The 27505-nt window shown below is 43.0% G+C and overlaps 1 protein-coding gene across 1 annotated transcript in view; it reads right to left on the bottom strand.

Moving 5' to 3' along the window:
* Nucleotides 1-1886: 1886 nt before the first annotated feature.
* ADAMTS17 (ADAM metallopeptidase with thrombospondin type 1 motif 17) overlaps nucleotides 1887-27505 on the bottom strand; it is a 349550-nt gene continuing 323931 nt past the window's right edge. The window contains exons 21-24 of the mRNA XM_068273566.1: nucleotides 22422-22626; nucleotides 19019-19171; nucleotides 3625-3802; nucleotides 1887-2478 (exon numbers count right to left, since the gene is read on the bottom strand). Of these exons, the coding sequence (XP_068129667.1) occupies nucleotides 2327-2478; nucleotides 3625-3802; nucleotides 19019-19171; nucleotides 22422-22626 (688 nt within the window). The 3' untranslated portion in view covers nucleotides 1887-2326. The remainder of the gene's footprint in view (nucleotides 2479-3624; nucleotides 3803-19018; nucleotides 19172-22421; nucleotides 22627-27505) is intronic.

Raw genomic sequence — 27505 nt, 5'->3', positions numbered from 1 at the left:
CAAAAACATTTAAACATTCCAGCTCTCTTTTGTAATCAATCGTGTGTTTCAGTTTACTCTTCAAGAGAGCTGCATTCAACTTAACCCTGTTCGACTGCGTCATTTGCATACAGATAACAATGATCAAATGACTCTTTAAATGAAAACGAAAAAAATCAACTGGACACAGGCATGTTATAAGGTAAATAAACGCACGTTTATCTCATTATGTTGCATATCATTTCAGGTATGCTTTAAAGTGAAAGGTTGAAATTTGCATATTATGTCAGCCCTCTAGGTCTCTGCATCCTTGCATTTGGCATACAGTTTTCTTTAGGAAGATTTGGGCAGTCTGTTTTTTTTCATGGTAAGTTTGCTTCCTATTGCCTAGGTCTGCAACAGATTGACTTTAAATCAAGTAAAAGAGTATTTGTCACATATTCATAAACAAGGCAGAAATGATGTTGCCTAAACAAGTGTTTCAGTGCATGTTTTCCAGCTTATCAATGTATTTCAGACGGAACACACTATAAAGTTACACTAACCTGATCAACAGCATCATTCAAGCTGTCTGAAAGTGATGTGGTTAAATATACAGTATACTTAGCTAGCCTTCACCGTGAGAACACTGCATGGATGCACAAGGCAATCTGTAGCTGTACTGCACTGTGCATACTGCAGATGGTCGCTGTTGCCATATTTGGAATTACAACTACTTACACATCATTGATCTCTGCTGCTTAAAAAGGATCATTCCTGATCATTTTGGGTTATAGTTTAGGAACAATCTCTGTACGTTTCTTTTCTACTGTGAAGGAAAGGGGGAGCAGGAGGCCATGGGAACATCAATAGCATCGGTCAAGGGTCTTCCTGTTTGGACACCTGTTTCAGCCAAAACTGTTCAAATCTCTATGTACATGGACACCACACTGCCAATTCCAATCTCCACCAGAAGATATTGCTTATAATGCTTCTTACAGTGCACACAGCAGTATTACTAGCACCTCAGATGGCTTTGATTAACATGTACAGAGTGATTTCTTTGCCATATAAACAAGAGAACTTTGTGCCCCATTATCCCTCTACTGTCCAGATTTTTGGTTGTGATTATTACACAAGACTCCACACCTGCAGTACAGAGCACTTTGTTTTTCTTATTAATGTTGGCCAAGTTTATTTTAATATATGGGGTGAAACTATTGCTGTGAGTAATGATGAAGAAAAGGCTTTTTAAATAGGGCGGTTATTTCAGTGGTATGGTGAATCAAGTGACTGTTAGGCCAGTCTAACATTTACCCCTTTTATAAGCAGACCTCAACATCTGTACTTTACAAGTTAGTGTGTAGTTTGAAACATAATGGAAAACAACAAAAAGCACCGGCTTCATCCATGTGTACTATGCTAGTGATAGGACATGTTCAGAGGAGCGAACCACGACACACACGCCACATACACGCCAGTGTAAACTCCAGGAACTAAGAGGTAAATGCAGAGTACTGAACAGCACCAAACCTGCCCACAGTTGTGAGCTCTCTTCATACTGCCCACATTATATGCTCTTGCCCCACAGACAGAGGTATAAAAGAGCTCCCTCTGGTGGTAAGCGAGTCTGCAGGCACCTCCTCTTCCACATCTGGATGGGCATTTAATACACCAAGCTGGAGGACAGCATAAATGAAGAATTGGAAGTCCTTGTGACCCCCACATTCACACTGTAGCGATGTGATTTTCCAGGACAGACTTATTAGGATAAAATAATGTCTGACTTGTACTATTAAACCTTATTTCTGAGATGCTGATTCGCATAAAAAAAGAATGGTGCAAGAATTTTTTTAAATTGTTTCTTGCGATATATATATATATAAAAAAACAGTTTTCACCTGTAAACAGTGACAGGCCGTCATAGAAAATGTGCACATGTGTAACACTTATAAAGCACCTTGAATCTTGTCATTGGGCAGTTCTTCATGTCTGACAATACTGCTCTGCATGTTGACATGACGACTGCATCACAGGAGGTCTCGTTTGCCAGTAGCACCCATGTAATCAATGTCACTTTGTGCCCATGTCCCACCTTTACCAGGAACCAATACAGATTAAAGCTTCCTCCAGTCTGCTTGATTGGCCTGAGAATGTATGTTCATTCATTCCAAGTGTGATGAACAAGGAAACCGTTGAAGCATGACAACAAGCACAGCGGGATACAGGAAATTTAACATTTGTTCTTTGGTTTTAGCACCGGTTATCTTGGTCCTTCTGCATTGAAGAGACAGCACCAGTGTGTTCAAGTCGTGTGTGATGGTGGCAGCACTGTGCTAATTGCAGTGCTCCAGTCAGTGCTATGAGGTTAGCTCTGTGGCTGCAGCTTGGTGGCATAGAAGTCCCTGCAGGTCTGACAGCAGCGCTGGTACCACCTCATGTCCTGGCAAAGGTTCTTTTCCCGTATAACTCTGCAGTACACTGTCCACTGGTCCCCTGTGCATTTATATGTCAATGCAGCTGCAAAAAAAAAAGAAAAGAAAGTCTATTTGAAACTATGTACTGTAGAGCAATTACAGCTACATTTATTTTTAGTTTTGCAGAACAGATGAGCAAACATGATTGGTTGCCTATAGCAACACATGTATGGCGCATTTCACAAGGATGCCGTCAGGGATGCTGTTGATCGCAGGACTGATGGAAAATGCTTGGTGTGTTTAATTTAAGTGGCCACTGGTCTTCAACAGAGTGTTCAAGAACGGGTGGATGGCCACTTGTCCTAGAAGGCTATTTTGTTGCAAGTAGCCACCAGGTCGCAATCCCCATTGTTAACCCCACAACTGATGAGAAGAACAGGATGGCCAAGCCTGCAGTGTGGAGAGGGACAAGGATAGAAAGTAAGGATAGACTGACTAGCTAGACAGGGTGACAGGGCTGACCAACAAGCCAAGGTGACTGAAGCAAAACTAGGGTCCTGATGGACAGGGAGAACAGGTCCGGGTTGTAAGCTGGACTCTCCAGCAGGCAGGATAGGGACAGGTTAAAGACTAGCAGACAGGGTAGCAGGGCTGACTGACTAGTGGAACAGGTTTCAGCCTTGAATGGAAGATGAGCAAAGTACCTGGAGCAGCTCAGGAGAGCTGAGAGCCAGGAACAGTATGATCGACACTGTGGAGCTGTGTGAACAAACAGCACTGAGCACTGGTTAAATAATCCCGAATTCACACCAGGGATATAGACACACTCACTGCCAGGCTGAAAAATGGAGCCATGCACTGTGCATACACTTCTGAGGAGTGCACCTGATGGCAGGAGGGTGGGTGGGCAAGGGTGGGTGGGCAACCCCTATTATTTCAAAAATTTCAAACTTTGGCTTATCTGTTCATACAAGTTTCTTCCATTCTTCCTCGCTTATTCTTGCATGTATTTTTCCATTGCAGTCACCTTTTAAAGCTTGGCTTATTTAAAATTAACATAAAAAAAGCATGTACCTCATAAATCCCATATGTACCAGGATGTAATTATGTGTTGGCACTAGTTTGTAGTATGGCCACATACTGTGCCTGCCGCTGATTAATGTAGCTCCAAAACACACACACACACGCACGCACGCACGCACGCACGCACACACACACACCTGAAATGACAAGCTTCTATTGTCCTTACCAAGTCTTGGAGATGTGATAGTGTTGGCATTCACCTTTTCATTGCAAGCTTCCTGGTGACATTGCTTATAGGCCACTGGCTTGGACAGGTACGAACATTCGTTTCCATGGCGACCAGTCACTTTGTGCATACACTGTACCACACGAGACTGCAGACCTTTCCCACAAGTGGAGGAGCACTGTAGCACAAGCAGGAAACAAAAACAGAGTGGTTTTTTTTTAATGAACAGGCTAAAGGTGGCCACTAACGGTCCAATTTCAAGCGAAAAATCATTCGATCGATCAGAAATTCTGACCGGATTGGTTGTAAATTATCTCAGTTGAAAGGCACAATCGATTAAGAACGATTATAAAAATAGTCATCGGATTGGATTTTCGTCAAACCAAAATTAGTATTTTCTTGTTGGTTGTGATAGAAAGATTGGTTCATTGATGGTGTAGTGAACGATTTTTCTTCTGAATTATCTGATTGCTCGAACAATTTTTTGCTAGAAATTGGATCGTTGGTGATCGTTTTATACAGGTAGCAAATAACATAATCTGCAACTTTAACTGCAAAAATAATGCTATCTTGCTGGGGATCCACTGATAGCCCTCTTTATAAATATGTTGAAGGGATTTATAATACACAACAACATTATATACAGTGGTTATAAAAAGAGCCCCTCCCTCCCTTAAAATATTCACATTTTGTTGCTTTGCAGCGGCAGCCTTAACCACTTGAGGACCACAGTGGTAAACCAACCTAAAGACCAGGCAAATTTTAACTAAAATGGCCACTGCAGCTTTAAGGCCAAGCTGCAGGGCTGCACAACACAGCACACTAGTGATTCCCATCACCCCTTTCCCCCCAACAACAGAGCTCTCTGTTGGTGGGGTCTCATCGCCAGGTGTTTGTTTTTTTTAATAAATATTTACAGTGGTGTGAAAAACTATTTGCCCCCTTCCTGATTTCTTATTCTTTTGCATGTTTGTCACACTTAAATGTTTCTGCTCATCAAAAAACGTTAACTATTAGTCAAAGATAACATAATTGAACACAAAAAAAACAAAAAAACTCAAAACCTACATGGCCCTGTGTGAAAAAGAAATTGCCCCCTGAACCTAATAAGTAGTTGGGCCACCCTTAGCAGCAATAACTGCAATAACTACAATCATGCGTTTGCGATAACTTGCAACAAGTCTTTTACAGCTCTCTGGAGGAATTTTGGCCCACTCATCTTTGCAGAATTGTTGTAATTCAGCTTTATTTGAGGGTTTTCTAGCATGAACCACCTTTTTAAGGTCATGCCACAACATCTCAATAGGATTCAGGTCAGGACTTTGACTAGGCCACTCCAAAGTCTTCATTTTGTTTTTCTTCAGCCATTCAGAGGTGGATTTGCTGGTTTGTTTTGGGTCATTGTCCTGCTGCAGCACCCAAGAACGCTTCAGCTTGAGTTGACGAACAGATGGCCGGACATTCTCCTTCAGGATTTTTTGGTAGACAGTAGAATTCATGGTTCCATCATTCACAGCAAGCCTTCCAGGTCCTGAAGCAGCAAAACAACCCCAGACCATCACACTACCACCACCATATTTTACTCTTGGTATGATGTTCTTTTGCTGAAATGCTGTGTTACTTCTATGCCAGATGTAACGGGACACGCACCTTCCAAAAAGTTCAACTTTTGTCTCGTCGGTCCACAAGGTATTTTCCCAAAAGTCTTGGCAATCAGTGAGATGTTTTTTAGCAAAATTGAGACGAGCCTTAGGGCCTGTTTCCACTACATGCAGATTCTGCATGCAGAAAACTGACTCCAATGAATGTCTATGGGCCTGTTTCCACTAAACGGGATTTTTCTGATGCAGATTTCCCATAGGCATTTATTGGAGTCAGTTTTCTGCATGCAGAATCTGCGTGTAGTGGAAACAGGCCCTTAATGTTCTTTTTGCTTAAAAGTGGTTTGCGCCTTGGATATCTGCCATGCAGGCCGTTTTTGCCCAGTCTCTTTCTTATGGTGGAGTCGTGAACATTGACCTTAATTGAGGCAAGTGAGGCCTGCAGTTCTTTAGATGTTGTCCTGGGGTCTTTTGTGGCCTCTTGGATGAGTTTTCTCTGCGCTCTTGGGGTAATATTGATCGGCCGGCCACTCCTGGGAAGGTTCATCACTGTTCCATGTTTTTGCCATTTGTGGATAATGGCTCTCACTGTGGTTCGCTGGAGTCCCAACCCTTTAGAAATGGCTTTATAACCTTTACCAGACTGATAGATCTCAATTACAGTACTTTTGTTCTCATTTGTTCCTGAATTTCGTTGGATCTTGGCATGATGTCTAGCTTTTGAGGTGCTTTTGGTCTACTTCTCTGTGTCAGCTCCTACTTAAGTGATTTCTTGATTGAAACAGGTGTGGCAGCAATCAGGCATGGGGGTCACTACAGAAATTGAACTCAGGTGTGATAAACCACAGTTAAGTTATTTTTTAACAAGGGGGGGCAATCACTTTTTCACACATGGCCATGTAGATTTGCAGTTTTTTTCCTCATTAAATATTAAAAACCATCATTTAAAACTGCATTTTGTGTTCAATTATGTTATCTTTGACTAATAGTTAATGGTTTTTGATGAGCAGAAACATTTAAGTGTGACAAACTTGCAAAAGAATAAGAAATCAGGAAGGGGGCAAATAGTTTTTCACACCACTGTATGTCTGTGTTTTTTTTTAACAAAATGTAAATTTTTTTTTCTTATTACCCTCCCTCCCTCCCAGCAGCCAGCCAATCACGCGATCGGCTGTCATAGGCTTCAGCCTATGAGAGCCGATCGCTCTCTTGTCCCCCAGTGTCACACGGCTGTCCCCAGTACACCGCTGCTGCTGATCGCAGAGCTGTACTATGTGTTTAGACGGCGGTTTCGCCATCTAACAGTCTTCCGAGCGGCGATTGCCGCTCAGAGACTGAAGAGGGGCGGAGCTACACCCCCCGAGCGAGAGATGCACACACAGGCTGCGCGCAATCTCCTGCAAAACAATTGGCATTAGGCGGTCCTGGGGCTGCCGCCGCGGCCACGCCCATTAACGTTAGCCGGTCGGCAACTAGTTAAATGAAGCTACGCACACACATAGTACTGTATTTCTTTAGCTGTATTTACTCAGTGCAACTTATAAAAGGCAAGTGTAAAGCCGCATCTACACGCGTAGATGCGGCCGCGATGCTCCTTATCAATCGAGCCGCTGAAGCGGCTCGATTGATAAGATCCGACAGGACGGATCTCCGCACCGCCGATTCCCTGCTCGCTCCCCGCGAGGGGACAATGGCAGGGAATCGAGTGGAAGATAAGCGGGGACGAGCGGGGAATCGTATGCGGGGAATCGTATGCGGCGCACGCACGGCGAGCGGGGACGCGGCAGGCACATGCGGGTACGCGGAAGAGGCGATCCGGCGGCTAATCGAGCCGCCGGATCGCAGCCTCATCTACGCGTGTAGATGAGGCTTAAGATATAATACTAGCAAATCAGAAAAAAAAACACATAAAATATATAAATAAACAATCACTGAGCTGTGTGAAGAATCACCCACTCCCCTCCTGAAAATAACACTTATGTGTACACATCAAGATGTGTACATCAAGATACCTGGGTTCCACCTGTGATCAACTGTAACACGTGTGAGTAGATCAGCAGATAAGCAGCTTTTCCTGGAGCATTCTAGTATCTGGCATTATTATAAAAGCAATGATTAGCAGCAAACAAGGGACATTTGGGCACCAGGGGGCAGCCGCTATCAGGGGCCTGAGGGCGCAGAAATTTACCTTCAATGCTGAAAATCGTGGGTTTTATAATGCGGCAAAAAAGGCAAATTTCCCTCTGAACATATCTGACAAGGAAGTGTTGAATATGTTTGCGCAGTCATGCTCCCATCCGTGTACGAGCATGGCCGCACTGCACAGAAGCATTGATGGCTTATGCCTCCGCAGTACCCTTTGCGCATGGCTTCTTCCTCTATGCATGAGCAGCTCCATGCTTCTGTGCAGGATGTCACTGCACCTGTACAGTGCGGCTGCACTCATACACGGACAGAAGCGTGGCTGCAAAGAAGAAGAGTTCGGCGAGCAGCGGAGGGCTATAGAAGGATCAGAGAAGCCTCTAGAGCATCCTCTACTGAGGAGAGTATCTAACTTTTTTTTATTTTTAAACGTTGCAGGGTTGCTTTAAAGGATACCCGAAGTGACATGTGATATGATGAAATAGACATGTGTATGTACAGTGCTTAGCACACAAATAACTGTGCTGTGTCCTTTTTTTTCTTTATCTGCCTGGAGGAGTTAAATATCAGGTATGTAAGTGGCTGACTCAGTCCTGACTGAGACTGGAAGTGGCTGCAGTGTGACCCTCACTGATAAGAAATTCCAACTATAAAACACTTTCCTAGCAGAAAATGGCTCCTGAGAACAGGAAAGAGATAAAAAGGGTCAAGAGTCCATACATTTTAGCTCTGGCATGCTTCAATGAATGTGTCATTGAGCAAAAACAAGAAAACAGTTAAAACTTAAAAAGTAGATCTACACATAAAATAAAACTGTGGAATGACCTAAAAAGTCATTTTTAGGAGAAGGAAAAGCAAGAAGTTTTGGATCAGGATGATACCATTTATTGGCTAACTTAGAGATGGATAAACAGTGAGCTTTCGACTTATAAAAAGCCTTCGTCGGACTGGTTCCTGACCAAAACTGAAAAACACAGCTTATATACACTGACATACAGAGGAGAAACATTCTTTGCAAACATAAATGTAATTAGATGCCTTAACTGTTACTGAGGAGGCTTTCCCAGGCATCCTATCTAAATTGATAAGATCAATAGAATCCTCAACATGACATAAAGCAGACTCTGGTGATGGGGAGACATCGTAAATTCCGAATTCAAATGGTAACTGGCCTGGTTACATGCACCATTAATTCTAAGCTTAAGAGAATTGTGGCATTTAAAGCCAGCACCTGAAAGCAAATAAAATGAATAGTGACAGTGAATTCCATCTTACACAGCATATGGCACAAAAATGAATGAAAAGATAGAAAAATTAAAATTAAAAGACTTGTGGCATTTAAAACCCATCATACCAGCACAAGAAGTTAGAGTCCTTGTTTAACCTCCTTAGCGGTAACCCCGTGTGTGACACGGGGTAAGCCGCCGGAGGGTGCCGCTCAGGCCCTGCTGGGCCGATTTTCATAATTTTTTTTTTGCTGGACGCAGCTAGCACTTTGCCGCCGCTATCCGGTGCGGCGCCCCCCCCCCCCCCCCAGACCCCTGCGCTGCCTGGCCAATCAGTGCCAGGCAGCGCCAAGGGGTGGATCGGGTCTCCCAATGACGTCCCGACGCCGCTGACGTCGGTGACGTCATCCCGCCCCGTCGCCATGGCGACGGGGGAAGCCCTCCAGGAAATCCCGTTCTTTAGACGGGATTTCCTGATCGCCTATCGCCGGAGGCGATCGGCGGGGCTGGGGGGATGCCGCTGAGCAGCGGCTATCATGTAGCGAGCCCTGGGCTCGCTACATGATTTAAAAAAAAAAAATCAAAAAAAAAACTGCTGCGCTGCCCCCTGGCGGTATTTTTCATACCGCCAAGGGGGTTAAACCATCTTCTACAGTTTTGAACCAATGTATAAACTTAGTTTCTTGTGTTAGTCTCCTCTGTATGTCAGTGTATATAAGCTGTGTTTTTCAGTTTTGGTCAGGAACCAGTCCGACGAAGGCTTTTTATAAGTCGAAAGCTCACTGTTTATCCATCTCTAAGTTAGCCAATAAATGGTATCATCCTGATCCAAAACTTCTTGCTTTTACTCATGGCTAACACGGTACAACACTTTACTGCTTCTACTTAGGAGAAGGAAGATAGATACAATCGTCTATTTCATTAGTTTATTTTCACTTCGGGTGTCCTTTAAGCCTTGATTGAGCTGTGCCAAAATGCACCTTGAAGAAACGGAGTTCAAATTAAAAAATTGGTCTCAACACTAAACAGTATATCTGGTGAAAAGCCATTGGTGGAATGCCATACCTGCAGTAAAGCATGGAGCTAAGGGCACCCTGTTGTGGGCAAGCTTCTCTTCAGGAGGGACTAATGCACTTGTTAGGATAGAAGGAAAAATAGATGGGGCAAATTACCATTAAAAAACGGAAAGGAAATGGTCAATGGGAAGAAGATGCCCTTTACAACTAGAAAATGACCCGATGTACACAGAAAATCTGACCACACAGTGGCTGAAAGAGAAATGGGTGAATATATTTGCATGGCCTTATTAGAGCCCAGACTTAAACTACATTGAAAATCTGTGAAATGGCTTGAAAATTGCAGTCTACCAAAGGTCATCATGCAATCTGACTGAGATGTAACAGTCCTGTACAGAAGAGTGGACAAAAACTACAGTCTAGAGGTAGCCAAGTACCCAAGACTCAATTTAAAGTAAAAGATGGTTCCACAAAGAAAAGTAAAAATGGGGGATTCTTTTATCCATCTCAGTAATTTAGCATTTTCCCGCTTATGCAATTGCAGTTACACTTGGTTGTCAAAGGTACACTGAGTAAATACAGCTGGAAAAAGTACTTTTTGGTATGCAAGTTCATGTGTAGGATGCAAAGCATTTTTTTTCTACACACACCATATAAGAATATGCAATAAAATACTAACATTCTTGACATTTATATTGTTAACTGAGTTTGTGCCACCCCACAGCAGGTGTTTGCTTTGTACAAACGCAACCAAAATAAAAGAGGATTTGACTACTCTTCAAAAGTTTGAAGGAATACTATCAATACCCAAGTGTTCTAAAATTACAATGTACAGATAATGTCCAAGTAGCTGTGTAAACATTTTCCTGCTTTTCATGTTAAATATCAGAGGCAACAGCTTTAATTTATTGAGTGTAGGATTTAGCTATATTGGGACAAATCAATTGCAGAAGGGGTGTCTGCTTCAATGCACAGCCAGTGTTGCATATCAGACTAGAGTATTTTCCTCTGAAAGCAAGAACAGTATGAAAAGCTGTGACAATTACAAATGTTCATAACAAGTTTCCTCCGCTCTCTTCAGACACTTCAGTCAGAAACACAGGACTAGAGATGGCCCGAACGGTTCGCCTCCTATACTACATCATTAGGGTCAACTTTGACCCTCTACATCAGGGCTTTTCAACCTTTTCAGAAATTGTACCACTTTTATTGCATGAAATGTTTCAAGTACCACCTGTGATTTCGCAAGATGTTAACAACTCAATAAGTAAAAAAAAACAACAAAATATGTACATTTAATAATAATAATGCTATGATTATTATTATTTATTGAAGCGCCAACATATTACGCAGCGCTGGACATTAGTTTAGGTTACAGACAATATTAGGGGTGACATACAGCAATATGACAATACAGGAATACAAGAAAACCAGATCATGCAGCACAGTATGAGTACAAGGTAAACCATTCAATGAATATCTATATAGAGACAAGACAAGACAAATAACATTTATATTGCGCTTTTCTCCTTGCGGACTCAAAGCACCAGAGCAGAGCAGGAGCCACTGGGACGCGCTTTATAGGCAGTAAGGGAGACTTGCCAAAGGTCTCCTACTGAATTAGTGCTGGCTTACTGAACAGGCAGAGCCGAGATTCGAACCCTGCTCTCCTGTGTCAGAGGCAGAGCCCTTAAACATCAGCCAACTGCATAGAGCTGCCAGCCCCCATCATAGTGTGAATTGTCTATCCAAGCAGGAGACAGGGCAGAGAACTTCTAATCTTGTTGCTTGCTGTGCAGAGCAGTCACCCATCAGTGACTCCACTCCTAGCACTGCATATGCAAGATCTGATAAAGTGACATTGGAAGAAAAAAAAAAAAAAATCTATGTGTCATTACTAACTTCCTTCTGTCTATTAAAGGGGATCAGAAAAAAAGGCAAACATTGAAAATGTTCATTTAACAGTATGTGTTGAGGATGTGGGAGGAATCTGCAGTGCACAGAGGAAACCCACACAGACACAGGGAGAACATACAAACTCTGTGCAGATAAAGCCCTGGCTGGGATTCAAACTGGGGACCACCACATTGAACTGTTTTTCATCCATACACATATATACGTACATGCATGCATGGTTTTGCTACACCAAGTGCTGGATACTGTATATGCTGTACCAAGGTAAAACATTTTTTAAAAAAAGCAACTTATAAAAGTACTTCTGTGCTAGCTAGTGACTATTTCATATCATACCAAATAAACAAATTATGTAGCAAGAAGGGCTGCCTTTGCAATCTTACAATCTGAAGGGATATAAATATGCAGAACACACACACGCACGCACGCACGCACGCACGCACGCACGCACGCACGCACGCACACACACACACACACACACACACACACACACACACACACACACACACTTGCACAGCTGTGAATTGTTTTGGGACACCCGGACTAAGTGCTGGTTCCAGGGAAAAACCCAGGATTTCTAAGGGGGGGGGGGGATTCCTGAAAGGTCTCTCTCAGCAAGTTGTGCACTACTACGCATGTGCTGGCGCAGCATTTTCCAGCAAAATACACAGGGTGCCACCTTAGTAGAGGTATTCATCTTCCATACAGCCCTATATACATTATCCCCAATACACATTATCTTTTCACAGTGCATCTGCCCTTAAAGAGAATCTGTATTGTTAAAATCGCTCAAAAGTAAACATACCAGTGCGTTAGGGGACATCTCCTATTACCCTCTGTCACAATTTCGCCGCTCCTCGCCGCATTAAAAGTGGTTAAAAACAGTTTTAAAAAGTTTGTTTGTAAACAAACAAAATGGCCACCAAAACAGGAAGTAGGTTGATGTACAGTATGTCCACACATAGAAAATACATCCATACATAAGCAGGCTGTATACAGCATTCCTTTTGAATCTCAAGAGATCATTTGTGTGTTTCTTTCCCCCATGCACTGAAGTTTCAGGCTGCTCTTTTCTTCCTGCAAACAGCTTTGCCCTTGTTTGTAATTCCTCAGTATGTGAAAGCCCATCCAGCTCAGAGGACGATTTATCCAGCTGATTAGAGCAGCTTCTCTCTTCTCTCTTATCTAAATAACACACAGGCAGTGTGCATAGAGGGGCCAGGAAGAGTGAGTTCATAGCAGAACCACAACACTGAAGAACTTGGCAGCCTTCCAGACACAGGCCGACAAGTCTGACAGGGGAAAGATACATTGATTTATTACAGAGACTGTCATAGTAGAAAGTGCTGCAGTAAGCCAGAACACATTAGAATAGCTTTTGGAACATGTAGGATGATAAAAAACAGGATGCAATTTTTGTTACGGAGTCTCTTTAAACTTTATACCACAGTGCACTGACCACACTGTAGATTCTAAAGCCCTGATCTAGAACTAGGTCACAGGATAAGAATTGTTTCTATGAACATGGTGAAACACTGATCATGGTTTCCTTTTGGTTGTGCCTTAGAATCAGCTCCAACCAGGAATATAATTATGCATTTTTTAAATTTTTCCAAATATACTATATATAGAAATATAGAACTTGTTCTCCATTACCTTGCAGCCTTCCTTGTTGTCGGGGCACTCACGAACGGCACGTACGAACCCCTCCTGCTGCACGATATGGCAAATAACCAGCCAGAGAAAGGAAGGAACACTCCTGGAGACCCTGCTGCTCTCCTCCTATTTCCCTCACTTTTCCTTATCTCACCTCCACCACCCTGGCAGACACTTTATTTTTCATCTCCCTTCCCCCCAGGGGAGGACTGGGACCTTTTGGCCTGGGGGGAAAACACAAACTAGAAGCCTGTTATGAAAGCATCAGCCCAATTGACGTCACACACGCACCACACATCGTATATGCCAGTAGTCACGTGGGGTGCCAATGTGGAAATACAGCAAGAAAATTCAAGGGATAGTGTGACAGGTAAAGTACAGACTTGGAGGGGGAATAGTATTTAACGTCGCCGGGGAGTTTAGTGGCAGCAGGGAGAGCCGTCATTCGGCTCACCCTGCGCCCAGCTCACTGGCGGCGTAGAAATACTTATGCAGAGAAGGGGAAAACAGTGAGGAGAGAGGGGGGGGGAAAGCTGAAAAAGAGGGAAGCAGATATTTGCCTCACCAGAATTGCACTTTTATTTAGCTTTCCTGTATGACAAGAAGACACAGTCAGCACTAGGGGAAATGGGAGAAACAAAGGTGAATGAGGGAGGGCTGTGCACACCAACAGTGCTTCTGAGCATTTTTCAAATCACCAGCGATTTGAAACGCGATTGGCTAATGTTACACTATGAGGGTGTTCTCACAGCAGCATTGTTGTTTTTATCAAAATCACAAAAAAACTGCATGTAACATTTTTTGGAGCGATTCATTCAAAAATCGCTCTGAAAATTGCTTCACAAAATCGCACTCGCAAATTGCTAGTGATTGCTATTGCGATTTTGGCGTTGCACTAGCCTAGAAAGAGGAGGAGTGTAGGGAGACTGAGAATAGTCTGAGATGGAGCAGTGCTGTATTGCAGTCCCACATTACACAGAGGCTACTTGCCTATAATATGACTCCTGTCACTGCCAGCCTCTCACACAAGCTACAAGTAGCCCTCCTGGAGTCTAGGGACTGTCAAAAACTTTTCAATCGTATCCTTATCCACACATGCAGTCATTATAACATTGGGAAGAGACCAGACAGATTTTTTCCCACAGACCCTCCAGGCAAACTCTGTATCATGCTGTGTATATTTACCAGCTTGCTCTCTCATTGCTCTGTAATTGCACTTTTATTAGCTAGACTAGTGCTTTACATTGTCTTAAACAAAAACAAACCTAATTACACCAGGCACTGGACCAGCCCTAAATCACTTTTTCTTTTGATCTCCCCACCAGCTCACACTTCATTTTAATCTCCCCAGAGCATACCGCGTACCACCTGGCCAGTAAGAAAGTACCACCTCTGGTACGCGTACCACAGGTTGAAAAGCACTGCTCTACATCACAGTCAGCAGGCACATTGTAGCCAATTAGGCTACACTCCCTCCTGGAGCCCCCCCCCCCACCTTATAAAAGGCAGGCAGCGTCAGGCATTGGACTCACTTGTGTGCCTGCAGTAATTAGAGAAGGGATAGACCTATAGTGAAAGCTTAGTTAGGCTCTTGTAGGCTTCTTAGCTTGCTCCTTGCTGATTCCTATTGCTAAAAAAGCACCCCTCATCAGCTCTTTTGAGAGCTAATCTTGTTCTTGTGATCTATTTTTTTTTGTGTGGCCCACTTGCATTATATACAGCCCTGTCAGTCAGTCACAGCTGGCCTTTGGCCCCTTGGTGGTATAATTACTACTGTGCCAGGTGCACATTGTAATACCCATCACTGTATATACCTACCTGTTGTTCACTTCAGTGCACTCACCTACCTACGTGAGCGCACGCAGTGTCACTGTGCCTGTCTGGTACCTGTCTGTGTGTGACAGGTGCACATTGTAATACCCATCACTGCATATAACTACCTGTTGTTCACAGTGCACCCACCTACCTACATGAGTGCACGCAGTGTGATATACCAATCCGTGCATACCTGTTAACTGCACCTGTGTGACTGACTGTACATTCTATTAATCAAGTCAGTGCATACCTTTCACTTCATCCCCCCCCATATGAACAAAACAAAAGGCAGAGGCAGGCCACCTGGCAGGTCTGTTCGAGGTCGGGCTGTTGTGATTTCGTGTGGTCCTCGACCAAAGTACAGTGTTCAGAAGAAGGCACGTGTCATCCACCCCCAATATTGTCAGGATGTAGTTGACTATTTAACACAGAACTCCTCATCTTTCTCAGCTTCCGCATGGAAGCGTGACATATCTTCCTCCTCCTGCTCTGATTCTGGCACCCCACTTAACACTCAGTCGGCCGCCAACAACAAAGTGCCATCACTCCAGGGCTTAGCGGTGTGGACATTTTTTTGTGTGTCTCAGATGAGAGCAATGCCATCCGTACTCTCTGCCACCGTAAATTGAGCCGTGGAAAGACCAAGACCCGTGTAGGGACAACTACCTTACGACACATGATAACAAAGCACAAACTGCAATGGGATGACCATCTGAGAAAAAGCAGCACACAAAAGCAAAGCCAAATACCGCAGTGGAAGATGCCAGGCCGCAATTTTTTTCTCAAAAAAGGCGATACCTAAACTGTACCGTGATGTTGAAAGGCAAGTGGTGACATCTCTGGCACACAGCATTGGGTCAACGGTCCATCTGACCATGGATGCCTGGTCTGCAAAGCACGCTCAGGCCTGCCCAAAGACTAAGTCAGTCCCCACACACAGCATCTCTGCCTGCACGCCGTGTGACTGCCTGCCCCAAGACTAAGTTGCTCCCCACAGAGCACCTCTGCCCGCAGGCCGCTTGACTGCCTTCTCCACCACCACCAACAGGGTGCAGGACTCCAGGTGGATTCCTGAATTGCGGCCGCTATACTACTTTTTCTGGTGCGTGTACATGCCTGCCTAATTTTTCTGGCTGCACTGCAGCTGCAACAACAAAACAAAAGGCATGTACATGTGCCAATTCCCCTTCGTGATCATTACCTTGCTGCGGTGAAGGGGCTTACGTATCACAATGAAGCAATGACCGACGGCGGTATGAGTGTCTCGGGGGGGCCACACCCAAGTTAATAAGGTCATTGCTTCATTGTGGACAGACCAAATTTGTTCAGCTGGACAGTCACTGTTGTTCTATCATTGAGCTACCACAGCCCGGCGACCATATGGGCTTGAAAACCGCCACGGCCTGCACTCTCGCCATGGTGCGGACCAGTCCAGCACGGCGGTCACTACACAAACAGCTGTTTGCGGTGTGTTACACAGTGAGTTTGGTGTGTCAGTGTGAAGCAGTACGCTAATTACACTCCCTGATTGATGTATACACATGCAAGATGTTTTAAAGCACTTTAAGCCTGCAATTTAGCATTCAATGTGATTTCTGCCCATAAAACGCTGCTTTGCGTCAAATCGATTTTTCCCTGGGACTTTTGGTGTCTATCCCACTCATCCATGCCCCCCTGCAGGTGTTAGACCCCTTGAAACATCTTTTCCATCACTTTTGCGGCCAGCATAAGTGTTTCTAGTTTTCAAAGTTCGCCTCCCCATTGAAGTCTATTGCGGTTCGCGAAAGTTCGTCCGAACCGAACTTTCGCGGAAGTTCGTGAACCCGGTTTGCAAACCGCAAATCTGAGGTTTGGGCCATCTCTACACAGGACACAGAAGCTGCAGCTGTTGGGAGCTTTCTCTCTCTCACACACAGAGTTACACACAGGGTTAACTGATCAAGTGTGAGGGGAATTTCCCCTCCCCTCATGATTCACTCTGACGTCAGTTTTGGTGCCAGAAAAGTTTGAAAGTATTTTGATAACAGTAAACAAAGAGGTTGCTAGTGAAATATATACACCAGTACTTAGCAGCACTTCCCAAATAATTCCTATCTTAGTGTTCCTTTAATAGCAAAGAATGATATACTTCTAAGCTTCACTGATCCCCAATGTCTCTATCCCTAATCTTCTTAAACTTATGCAACATTTTTCTACATTTTCAGGATTTAAACTTAACCTGGATAAACCAGTTATGCCATACCGTAAGATAAACCTTATGGTATTCAATATGTACCAATCTGATGTGATAGAAATTCTATTCTGCGATTCAATTCATATTACGCGTAAAATTCCTAGAAACTAATTCCAACTTGTAGATAGAATTGTTGGTGATCCACTAATCGGATCGCGCACTTTTGCACTACTGCAATTAACATGTAAAGAGCAGCGCTGTTTTTTCACTAGTGCGATTCAACTCTCCCTGAATCACAATCGTCCATCTGCACTATTTTTGGTGCCTTTGCCCTCATACTCGGAGGATCGCGGCATGATCACGCCCAAATCATGGTAGTGGAAATAAAAGGAAGCATGATTGCCTCACAGCGTGATTTTGCATGCAATCGTGTTTCCTAGTGGAAAAGGCCCTAATATCTCATTTATAAATAAAACTTACTGGAACAAATACATTTTTTGTACACATAAAACATTATGTTTCTTACAATAGAAAATGTAATATATGCAGAGATTATTTTTAAATCTTTCTGGTTCTCTGTCCTTGAAATCTAGAGATGGGAAAGTAATAACAGGAGAAATCTTTAAATAACTTTAATATGTTTTGGTTTACCAAATCTGTGCAGCAAAACAAACTCCTTATTTAGAAGAATTCATGAAAAGTCAGCTTCATAAACTGCTTCTCTGAGTCACAGTGTTTTGGAATTTCTGGGTAAAGCTTTATTGTTCCTTTTCCAGTTACACAATATTTTATTAGAGACAAAACCTGCTTTAAATTAAACCTGTCACATTTAAAATTATGTCGCAAAAATGCAGATGAAGGAACAACCGCTGAAAGGTGCATGTAAGTATGAAGGCCTCATAGCGTATGCTTGGAAAAAGCATTCACGATAGTCTGCAACACAATTATTGTCAGTGTTGCAGGACTATTCCAACATTAATTGCCTATCCATAACCAAACCCCTTAACACCCTACAACACTGCAATTCCGATTTGCGTTTTCCTATTCCGATTTTCCCTGGATGCTAACAAAATAAGAAGAAAACCGCAGAATAAATACAGCATGCAGTACCAATTAAAAATCGCAAATCGGAATCACATGTAAAATTGCATCAAAATCGTAAATCCGAATTGCATGTAGTGTGCAAGAATAGTGTACTAATGCCTGACTCTAATCTTCCCCACAATGTGAATCCTTTTCTGACCCCTAAAGCTAATCTCTCCCTAATATTTTCTTTTTTCTGAAGCCAAACCCTAACCTTCTATTGATATTGCTTCCTAATGCCTAATCCTAAACTTCCTCCTAATAATAACCATTTCCGGACTCTGCAGGCTTTACTGGGGATGGTCTTCAGATATGCATTGCCCAAACAGACACCCCTAGTAAAAGGCTGCAAGATTCAGCTATATATAGTCAATGCTTGGTGGCCTGATCAAGAGAACCTACCACCGAGAATTCCCTCCTGCCAATAAGCACAAGGCTTCAGCTGCATAAACCTGAAGCCCAATGGGAAAACTAACAGAAGCACAACAACATGCTTCGGGTCTTGCGCAGTCTCATTGCCTCTAAGTAACTGGACTCAACAGGAAATCATGATGTTACCCCACTCATGAAGACAGAACTCTGTTGCTGCTGTAGGATCTCAGATCAACAATTGTAAGAGGTCAGTGTTTCATTATCAACCATCAGTACATTTTTAGCAATGAGAAGAAATATGTTTTGAAGCATTTAGATAATAACCTATTAATGAATAAAATATTTGCAGCATGTCAGATTTGTTATAAAAGAATGATGTTACTACTGAGTAGTTACCTTGGACCAGTCACCTGTCTTCCACTCATAGCAGCCTGTGTAATCTTCACAATCCTCCTCCTCTCTTGGCCTTGTGGCTGAGTCACACTTGCCTCTTGTATTAGTACAGGAAATCCGCCTTTTCTTGGTACCTCTGCCACAGTCTGAGGAGCACTAAAAAACACATCAAGCATATTTTTACAGTCTAAGGCCTCGTTCACATTAGGTGCCCTGAGAAACATGTAAAAGCGCATGATAAAAAAGGCATGCGCTAGAGCGCGTTTCTGTGCGTTCCTGTGCGTTTTTTTAAAGCATGTTTTGCTTATTGTAGCAGTAACAGTTGTCAATAAAGCTTTGTTTTCATATGTAAATATATATTTTCTTTAATTATGGGTAAAAAACGCATGCGCTTCTACACGCTTGTATGCGCTAAAAAAGCGCACCCATTCATTTGCATTGATGTGCGCTTTACAGCTCAATGCACAGAAATGCATGGAACCCTACATTTTTGTAACGCAGCTCAGCACAGCACATACAGTAGATGTGAACCAGGCACATTTAATTACATGGGAAAATCAATACCTTACAGAACGCACAGGGCAATGCGCTGTGAAAAGCGCACAGAAACATCCCTAGAGTGAAGGAGGCTTAATGTAGAGTGCAATTATTTCTAAAAAAAATAAATCCATTACAGTACTTGCTTCACTGTCACAAAATAAATAACAAAAATAAATCATTTTAAAAACTAAAAATGTTGAGAAATGTCGATATTTACATACTGTAGCCTGTGTTTTTTCATAGACAGTAAGCCTGATGGGAGAAGGTCTTCTTTCCCTCCTGTGTCATGTCATCTTGTGATTGTAATCTACCACCTCCTTGTAATGATCCGCTCAGCTGTCTGCACAGACATTCCTTAAGTCTGAGGGCTGCAGGTCTCTGGAAAAGAGACCTGTCTTTGCTTTGCAAGTTTCAGACCTGTTCTGCTGCTGAGAAATTTGCATACATTCGTTATGCAAACCGCCTACCTGCCTCCTTTGAAGGCTGGCAGTATAAATACTATGTTCTCCCAGAATCCTTTGCTGCTCATAGAGGTTTGTTCTTGCTGGACTTACCTGGAGTGTCAGCCACTGCTATCTTAGTATAGTTAATTCTATTTCCTATTTAGTGCAGTCAGTTTGTGTATAATTTGTACTGCTTATTCTGTCCTGTCTTGTCTGTCGCGATTGCGTTGTCGCCAGCAGCGGTTGATAGCGAATCGCTCTTGTTTGGATCGCACTAGCCTCTAGCGGTAGCGGCTGTGGATCCTTCTGATCTGAGTTCCTGGAGTGTAAGCTGGAGCAGCGGTTGCTACTGGCTACCTCATTTGTCTGTCTTGTCTGTTTGTGCTCATTTGTGTTACTTGTGGCTAGTTAGGGTGGCACGCTTATCACTGGGCGCCTAACGCGCGGTGATCGTGCAGAAACCGCGTTCGCTGTTGCGAATGAGTGCGGTGTTCGCGTGTAGCTAGCGTTTGTTATTTTCCTTATCCTCTGATTGTTGTTTGCTGTGCCTTTGCTACTCTCGTGCTCTGTCCTGCTCAGTCTGGTGTCACTATTTGGCAATCGCCATTCTTGTGATTGCGTTCCCACTTCGTTTCCGCTGTTGTGTGTTCACCGTCGCTGGGTGGCGACTAGTTTGGTGGACACACATTGTTTCTGTCTCTGTGTGCTCTCTCTCTCTTTGGGGGCTATCTTGCCTTGTGTTGCTTCTTTTCGTACAATTTCCATCTGGCATTTGTGGCAGCGCAGAGGGTTTATTCCTCTGCACTCCACAGCTACATCTGCCGGTGGGAATTCCCCTATGCTGGTGCTTGCACCAAAAGCTGGGTTCTAGTATTTTGACACGCTTGTGGAGGACTTCCGCAGTGTCAGCGCACATCTTGTGCGCTGACCACGGAGATATCCCACAATCGTTACACTCCTACATAATTCTGGGTACAGACTATAAATGTGCTTTAGATTATACACACAACTAATATCTTCTTCATATTGATTATTACATGGTTTGCTGCTTGGCACCTTCAGATATTAGGCAAGATTTCAAAAAAAATGTTGTCTTATATCGACTGCACTATTGAAAGCCACTAGCTTGTGAAGTATATGGTGCAGTGGTAGTCATGAAGCAGATATGTTAGCATCAAACCAACAAATTAAATTAGTAATATGTATGGAAGGATACATTCAAAAATTACAAAGGAGAATGCTGACCTGGGAATAAATTCTGCCTACTGTTCAGTACATCAGAAATGACATCAGTTGCGTCAAGTCAGCCCTGTCATCTACCAACGTGACTCCTTCTCAATGCACCAGACTGAGAAGTACGCAATCGTCTATGATTCCCATGGGAGAATCAGCCAGCTGGCACCAGAGGTCTTCTAGCTTTCCTTCTAAGTCAACAGACTAGAGTCAGATTCAGAAATAAGTTCTTCATCAACCAGTAGATGTAAACATCACTTTGTTGATAACTGAATGTAAGTATTTCGGTGGCAGAGGCACTGGATTGAAAACAAGAGGTGAAGCTAAATTCATAGATAAAGGTGATGAAAGTTGAGTATAAGTCAGGGTTAGGTGTGTATTGGGAGGGTTTGTGTAGGTTCAGCTTTATGGTACCCGGCACTCAACCCACCCAGCGGGAAGAAATATAAAGGAGTAGGCAGTTTTATGGGGGTTGAGCCAACCCATAAGATTGCTAAGATTAAGCAACAGGAATGGAAATTATCAGATGCGTGTAATCAGTTTCTAAATTCGAACAACATAAGCTGGAAAGTATTTAAACGGGTAACAAGGAGGGATACAGAGAGGAAGCTTAAAGCGGATCCGAGATGAAAAGCTAACTATAACAAGTAACTTGTCTATATATCTTATCTAAAGTTTAGATAGTTTACACAGCAAATCTAGCTGCAAACAGCTTTAATAGAAAATGATTATTTCTTCCTGTAATACAATGACAGCAGCCATGTTTGTAAACATTACACAGAGGCAGGCTTATCTGTATCTTGAGCACTCAGCCTGTAAAAAAAACCTAATCCCCCATCCTCCCTCCTCCCCTCTGCCTTTGAAATCAATGGCTAGTAACACCTCCTCCTCCTCCTGCCCAGACTGAGCTCCCATGAGTCCTTGCTACTGCCGTGGTTAATTTAGTTTATAGGGAATTAGAGTATTAAAACAAAAACAAAAAAGTATTTGGCTTGAGGAATGCCCTATAAACAATAGGAATGGAACACAATTATGCAATGAGTAAAAGTTCACCTCAGATCCACTTTAAGGCGGCAGTCTCAGTTAATCACTGAACAATGAGCGCAGATCTTAATTGACTGATTTTTTTCTTGGGAGAATTGTTTGGTGTCTGGTACAATCATCTGATTGCTAATTTGCATAACACTCACCAATGACCATTCTGAGGCCTCCCATATAGACAAACAGTCTTGACCTTCACAGATCTGTTTAGTTGCTGGTTTTGGGCCAGAGCAGAAGATGTCCCGTGTATTGACATATGAGCCATTCTGTAGCTGATATACACAGGTGACGTCTCGTTGCTGGTACCCTTTCTCACAGGTGGCTGAACAATGTCCCCAAGATCCCGTCATCCATCTATAAAAGGAAGTTACAGGTTACATTAAACAGATTAGAAAAATATCAAGTAGGTCTTCTACAGGTAATCAACAAACTACATAGTGTAGTCAAGCAGACTGCTCATTTTTTCACGATTTGCATATCTGATGGTAATATTTACAGCATACTTAGGGTGTTAAACATTAACAATGATGTCCCCTGTGGGGATTGGCACTTGATCTTTCAGATAACAGATCAGAACCAAGTATTGCTGGGCTGCAACCGAGCAACATGTTCTGTTGCTATTGACGGCAGAGGAAAGACAAAGGCACAGAGTAAGATGGAGTGATTTCTGGTGTGAGGGGTAAGCAAGGGGACACTTCGCTTGTGCAAGATGATCCAGCTCTTCTGACCCTTCTGTGAAGCATCATGTACACGCATGCATTTTTCAGCTAAGGTGGACTCCACTGGCTGCCTCTGCCAAGGTCAGACTAGCTTGTGTACAAAGCATTAGTACTTTAGGTCTGTCGAAAACACTATTTAACCATCTTAGCGGTATGGACGAGCTCAGCTCGTCCATCACCGCCGATGGCTGCCGCTCAGGCCCTGCTGGGCCGATTTTGTTGAAATAAAAAGCAGCACACGCAGCCGGCACTTTGCCAGCCGCGTGTGCTGCCTGATCGCCGCCGCTCTGCGGCGATCCGCCGCTAGCAGCGGCGAAAGAGGGTTCCCCCAGCCGCCTGAGCCCTGCGCAGCCGGAACAAATAGTTCCCGCCAGCGCTAAGGGCTGGATCGGAGGCGGCTGACGTCAGGACGTCGGCTGACGTCCATGACGTCACTCCGCTCGTCGCCATGGCGACGAAGTAAGCAAAACACGGAAGGCCGCTCATTGCGGCCTTCCGTGTTACTTCTGGCCGCCGGAGGCGATCAGAAGAACGCCTCCGGAGCGCCCTCTAGTGGGCTTTCATGCAGCCAACTTTCAGTTGGCTGCATGAAATAGTTTTTTTTTATTTAAAAAAAACCCTCCCGCAGCCGCCCTGGCGATCTTAATAGAACGCCAGGGTGGTTAAAGCCCTAATTTCAGGCATTTACAGTAAATAAAGCAATTTATTTATTTAAAATGGATCATGCATAAAAGTTGTCTTTTTTTAAATTGCAGTTTTTGCAAAACAAAAAAGGTCCCTACCTGCTCCACAAGAGCATAAATCCTCAGCAACTAACATCTGCCTGTAAACCAGTCAATCTGAATCACTCCCCTGGCCCCTGTAGTCGTATTGACATGGACATAAAGAAGGGAAGAAGGGGCTGTCCAAGCCACACCTCCCTGCTGACAGCCTATGACGTGTCCTGATTGATTGAGAGAGGAAGAGGAAGTGAGCAGGCAACTGCGGATTACAGAGGAGTTAATTTAGTACCATACTTGATGCCATAGATCTCAATCACTTCTGCAGCCCTTCCATGTCACCCTGTGGGGATCAAAACACAACACCACTTAAAGTGGTCTAACACCCAGCATTTCAACTTTGCTTTAAAAGATTGCTTACAGCTTATAAACTATTATGCCAGATTTTTTTTTTAGCAGAAATTCACTGAATGGATTAAACATGACATTTTAGTGCTGCATTTAGCTAGAAATACTTCTCCGTGCTTGCTTGTTTAGTTACAAATGTATCTATCTACAATGTAACAAACAAACACTGCTCTGAGAGAACAAAGAGGGCTTCCCCGGCAGGCTTTTCAAAGGTCTATTTGTATTCCAAATAAAGATACATTTGTAACTAAAAGATAAGAACGGATGCGGATTCCTAGTTATATCCAACACTAAAATGTCATGTTTAACCCATTCAGTGAATTTCTGCTTAAAAAAAAATCTGGCATAATAGTTTGTAAGCTGTAAGCAATCTTTTAAAGCAAAGCTGTAATGCTGGGTGTTAAACCGCTTTAAGGGTGCTAAATGCTTTTCTGCTCGCTAGCAGAAACACATTTGACTAAGACAGCGGATGGTTGGTTCAGATGGTTGTCTGAATCATGTGGGGGTTATCCTGTATAAAGTAAATAATGCATTATACTATATATAGTAAATACACATACAATACACATACAGATTATACTTTGATTAAAGAGATACTGGTGCCGCCTTTTCCAAATCTTTCTACCATTTTTAGTACATTACACCAAAAAAAGCACTTAACGACATACCAAAACAAAATCATTATACCAGTAACCGGTCATTACTGTCTAAGTGTGATTTGGATTACTTGAAAGAATACTGTAGTTTTGAAAGTAATGATGTGCTTTAGACATATGTAAGGGAAATATAAAAAAAAAATCAAGAGTTTTTAATAAATTATTTTGAAAGTATCAAAATAAAAGTAACAACTCTTAGTAAAAAATAGATACACACACTGGGGTGGAAGCGCCCGGTATAACAAAAGCCTCTCTAGGTTATCTACAATTCTATATGATTGAAAAAAAAAGCAACAGCTTCTATCTACAGTATACGTTTGAAAAAAGAAGCAATTGCTTCTATCTTTAATCATATAGAATTGTAGATAAAGTAGAGAGGTTTTTGTTATACCGGGCGCTTCGACCATCAGTGTTTATCTAGTTCAGACTTCCGCAGGAGGTAGCAGCTTTATACAGCAGAGTCTTCGTTATCCGGAACTCAGGCAACCAGAAGTCTCATAACGATCATGCCTGATGGATAACGGGGACTTTTTCCTTTGGATGGTTTTGTGGGTGTTTGCAGCCTGTAAAATACTTACTGAGCCTCCAGCGACGTGTAGCAGCCTTCCTCTTGCTCCTAGTGGGCTCATAGCGGCTTCCGTGCATGCAAGTGAGCGTGTCATGTGACCCGATGCGGGTCAGGTGACACACCGGCTACCGTGCACAGGTGGGAGTTTGGTGAGTATTTGGGGGGGTGCTTTTTTTAACCGGTTGCTCAAGCAATCGATGAGCACATGTATCTGGCTTCAGGTGATCCCTGCAACTACTGGATATTGAGGACTCTGATGTAGTTTTTTTTGTTTTGTTTTGTTTCTTAAACTTAAAGTGGATCCGAGGTGAACTTTTACACATTGCATAATTGTGTTCCTTTCCTATTGTTTATAGGGCATTCCTCAAGCCAAACACTTATTTGTTTTTGTTTTAATACTCTAATTCCCTATAAACTAAAAAAGCCACGCCCACAGGTTTTCAGAGAGCCTTGGCAGTAGCAAGGGCTCATGGGAGCTCAGTCTGGGCAGGAGGAGGGAGAGGTGTTACTAGCCATTGATTTCAGAGGCAGGGGGTAGGAGGGAGGAGGAGAAGGTAGTAGGCTGATGGCTCAAGATACAGATAAGCCTGCCTCTGTGTAATGTTTACAAACAACATGGATGCTGTCATTGTATCACAGGAAAAAATAATCATATTCTGTTAAAACTGTTTGCAGCTAGATTTGCTGTGTAAACTTTAAAATCTAAACTTTAGATAAGATATATAGACAAGTTACTTGTTATAGTTAGTTTTGCATCTCGGATCCGCTTTAAAGATCTGATGGATAGCCACTTCCTGAGTGGCCTGGAGAACAGAGTGGGGATAGTTATTTTCCAGCAGGCCTAAACGGTGGTTTTCACTGAGGAGACCCTTGGTAAATTACCCACTGCAGGAATCGCCTACACCCATCCTAAGTACAAATAATAACACCTCCCAGAGGTCACAGAAGGACTGCACCCACCCAACACAAGCTCTCCTCCATCCCTCTTGCCATAAAGTGTAGGGTGATCTGTCTACCTGCCACCGGGGACATGTAATGAAGCTCTCCAGATGTGGCACAGTGGTTATACCCCTGACATAGCAGATCAATGTCCTCAGGAATTTCAAAGATGTGTTCAATGTGTGCATTACATATAATATATACTGATGTTATGCAGACAGAAACCAAAATACTCCTAACTAGCACACTAGTACTTTCTTTACCAGGGTCACTGATTATTGCCCCAAACGTACAGTGAAGGCACACCCCTTACCCTATGTCACCCCCTCTATGGACCTCGTGCAATATTCAGATCCAGCGCCGTCACTTAAAGTCCATCGCTGGGCGCCGCCTCCTCTCATTTCCTTTCACACCAGCCTGCGTGCATTAGCGTACTTCAGAGACTCCGATGTCATGTGACATCAGGATTGACTTTGTAGGTTATTGCAGCGCTCGCTATGCATATTAAACAGGGGATACACCAGAGACAGACCCCCTGTCAGATGGTAGGGGGGCAGGTATCACAGTATGCTGTCCACTTCAGCATGGCAGGGAGGGGGAGAGAGACCGGCGGCTCTCTCATCCCAGCTATAAGGGGAAAATTTGGGACTGACTCTAATATAAGGTGACCCCTACACTTACATAGTGAGTCAGTCCTTAATTGTTCAACTTATCAATGAGTATATACGGTACATCATGAGGGTTTATTACTGTTATTTTTGCAAATAAGGGCTTGTAATTAGTGTTACAGTGTAAACGAAAAAAATGGGAAAAAAATGACACCTTTATTTCCAAATAAAATATTGTCGCCATACATTGTACTAGGGATATAATTTAAACATTGTAATACCCTGGACAAATGGGCAAATAAAATGTGTGGGTTTTATCCACAGTAGCAGGTTTTATTTTAAAACTATAATGGTGGAAAATGAGAATGATTTTTTTCCATTTTTTTTCTAATTATTCCCCTTAAAATGGATTTAGAATAAAATAATTCTTAGCAAAAAGTAGCACCCAAAGAAAAAATAATTCGTGGAGAAAAAAAACAAGATATAGATCATTTTGGTGTGATAAGAAGTGATAAAGTTATTGGCCAATAAATGGGAGGAGTGCTGAAAAGTGAAAACTGCTCTGGTCCATAAAGGGAACACCACCTGTAGTGATCAAGTGCTTAATGTAGGAAAT

Source organism: Hyperolius riggenbachi, chromosome 3, assembly GCF_040937935.1.
Source record: "Hyperolius riggenbachi isolate aHypRig1 chromosome 3, aHypRig1.pri, whole genome shotgun sequence".
Lineage (NCBI taxonomy): Eukaryota > Metazoa > Chordata > Amphibia > Anura > Hyperoliidae > Hyperolius > Hyperolius riggenbachi.
This window is presented reverse-complemented; position numbering and strand designations above follow the sequence as displayed.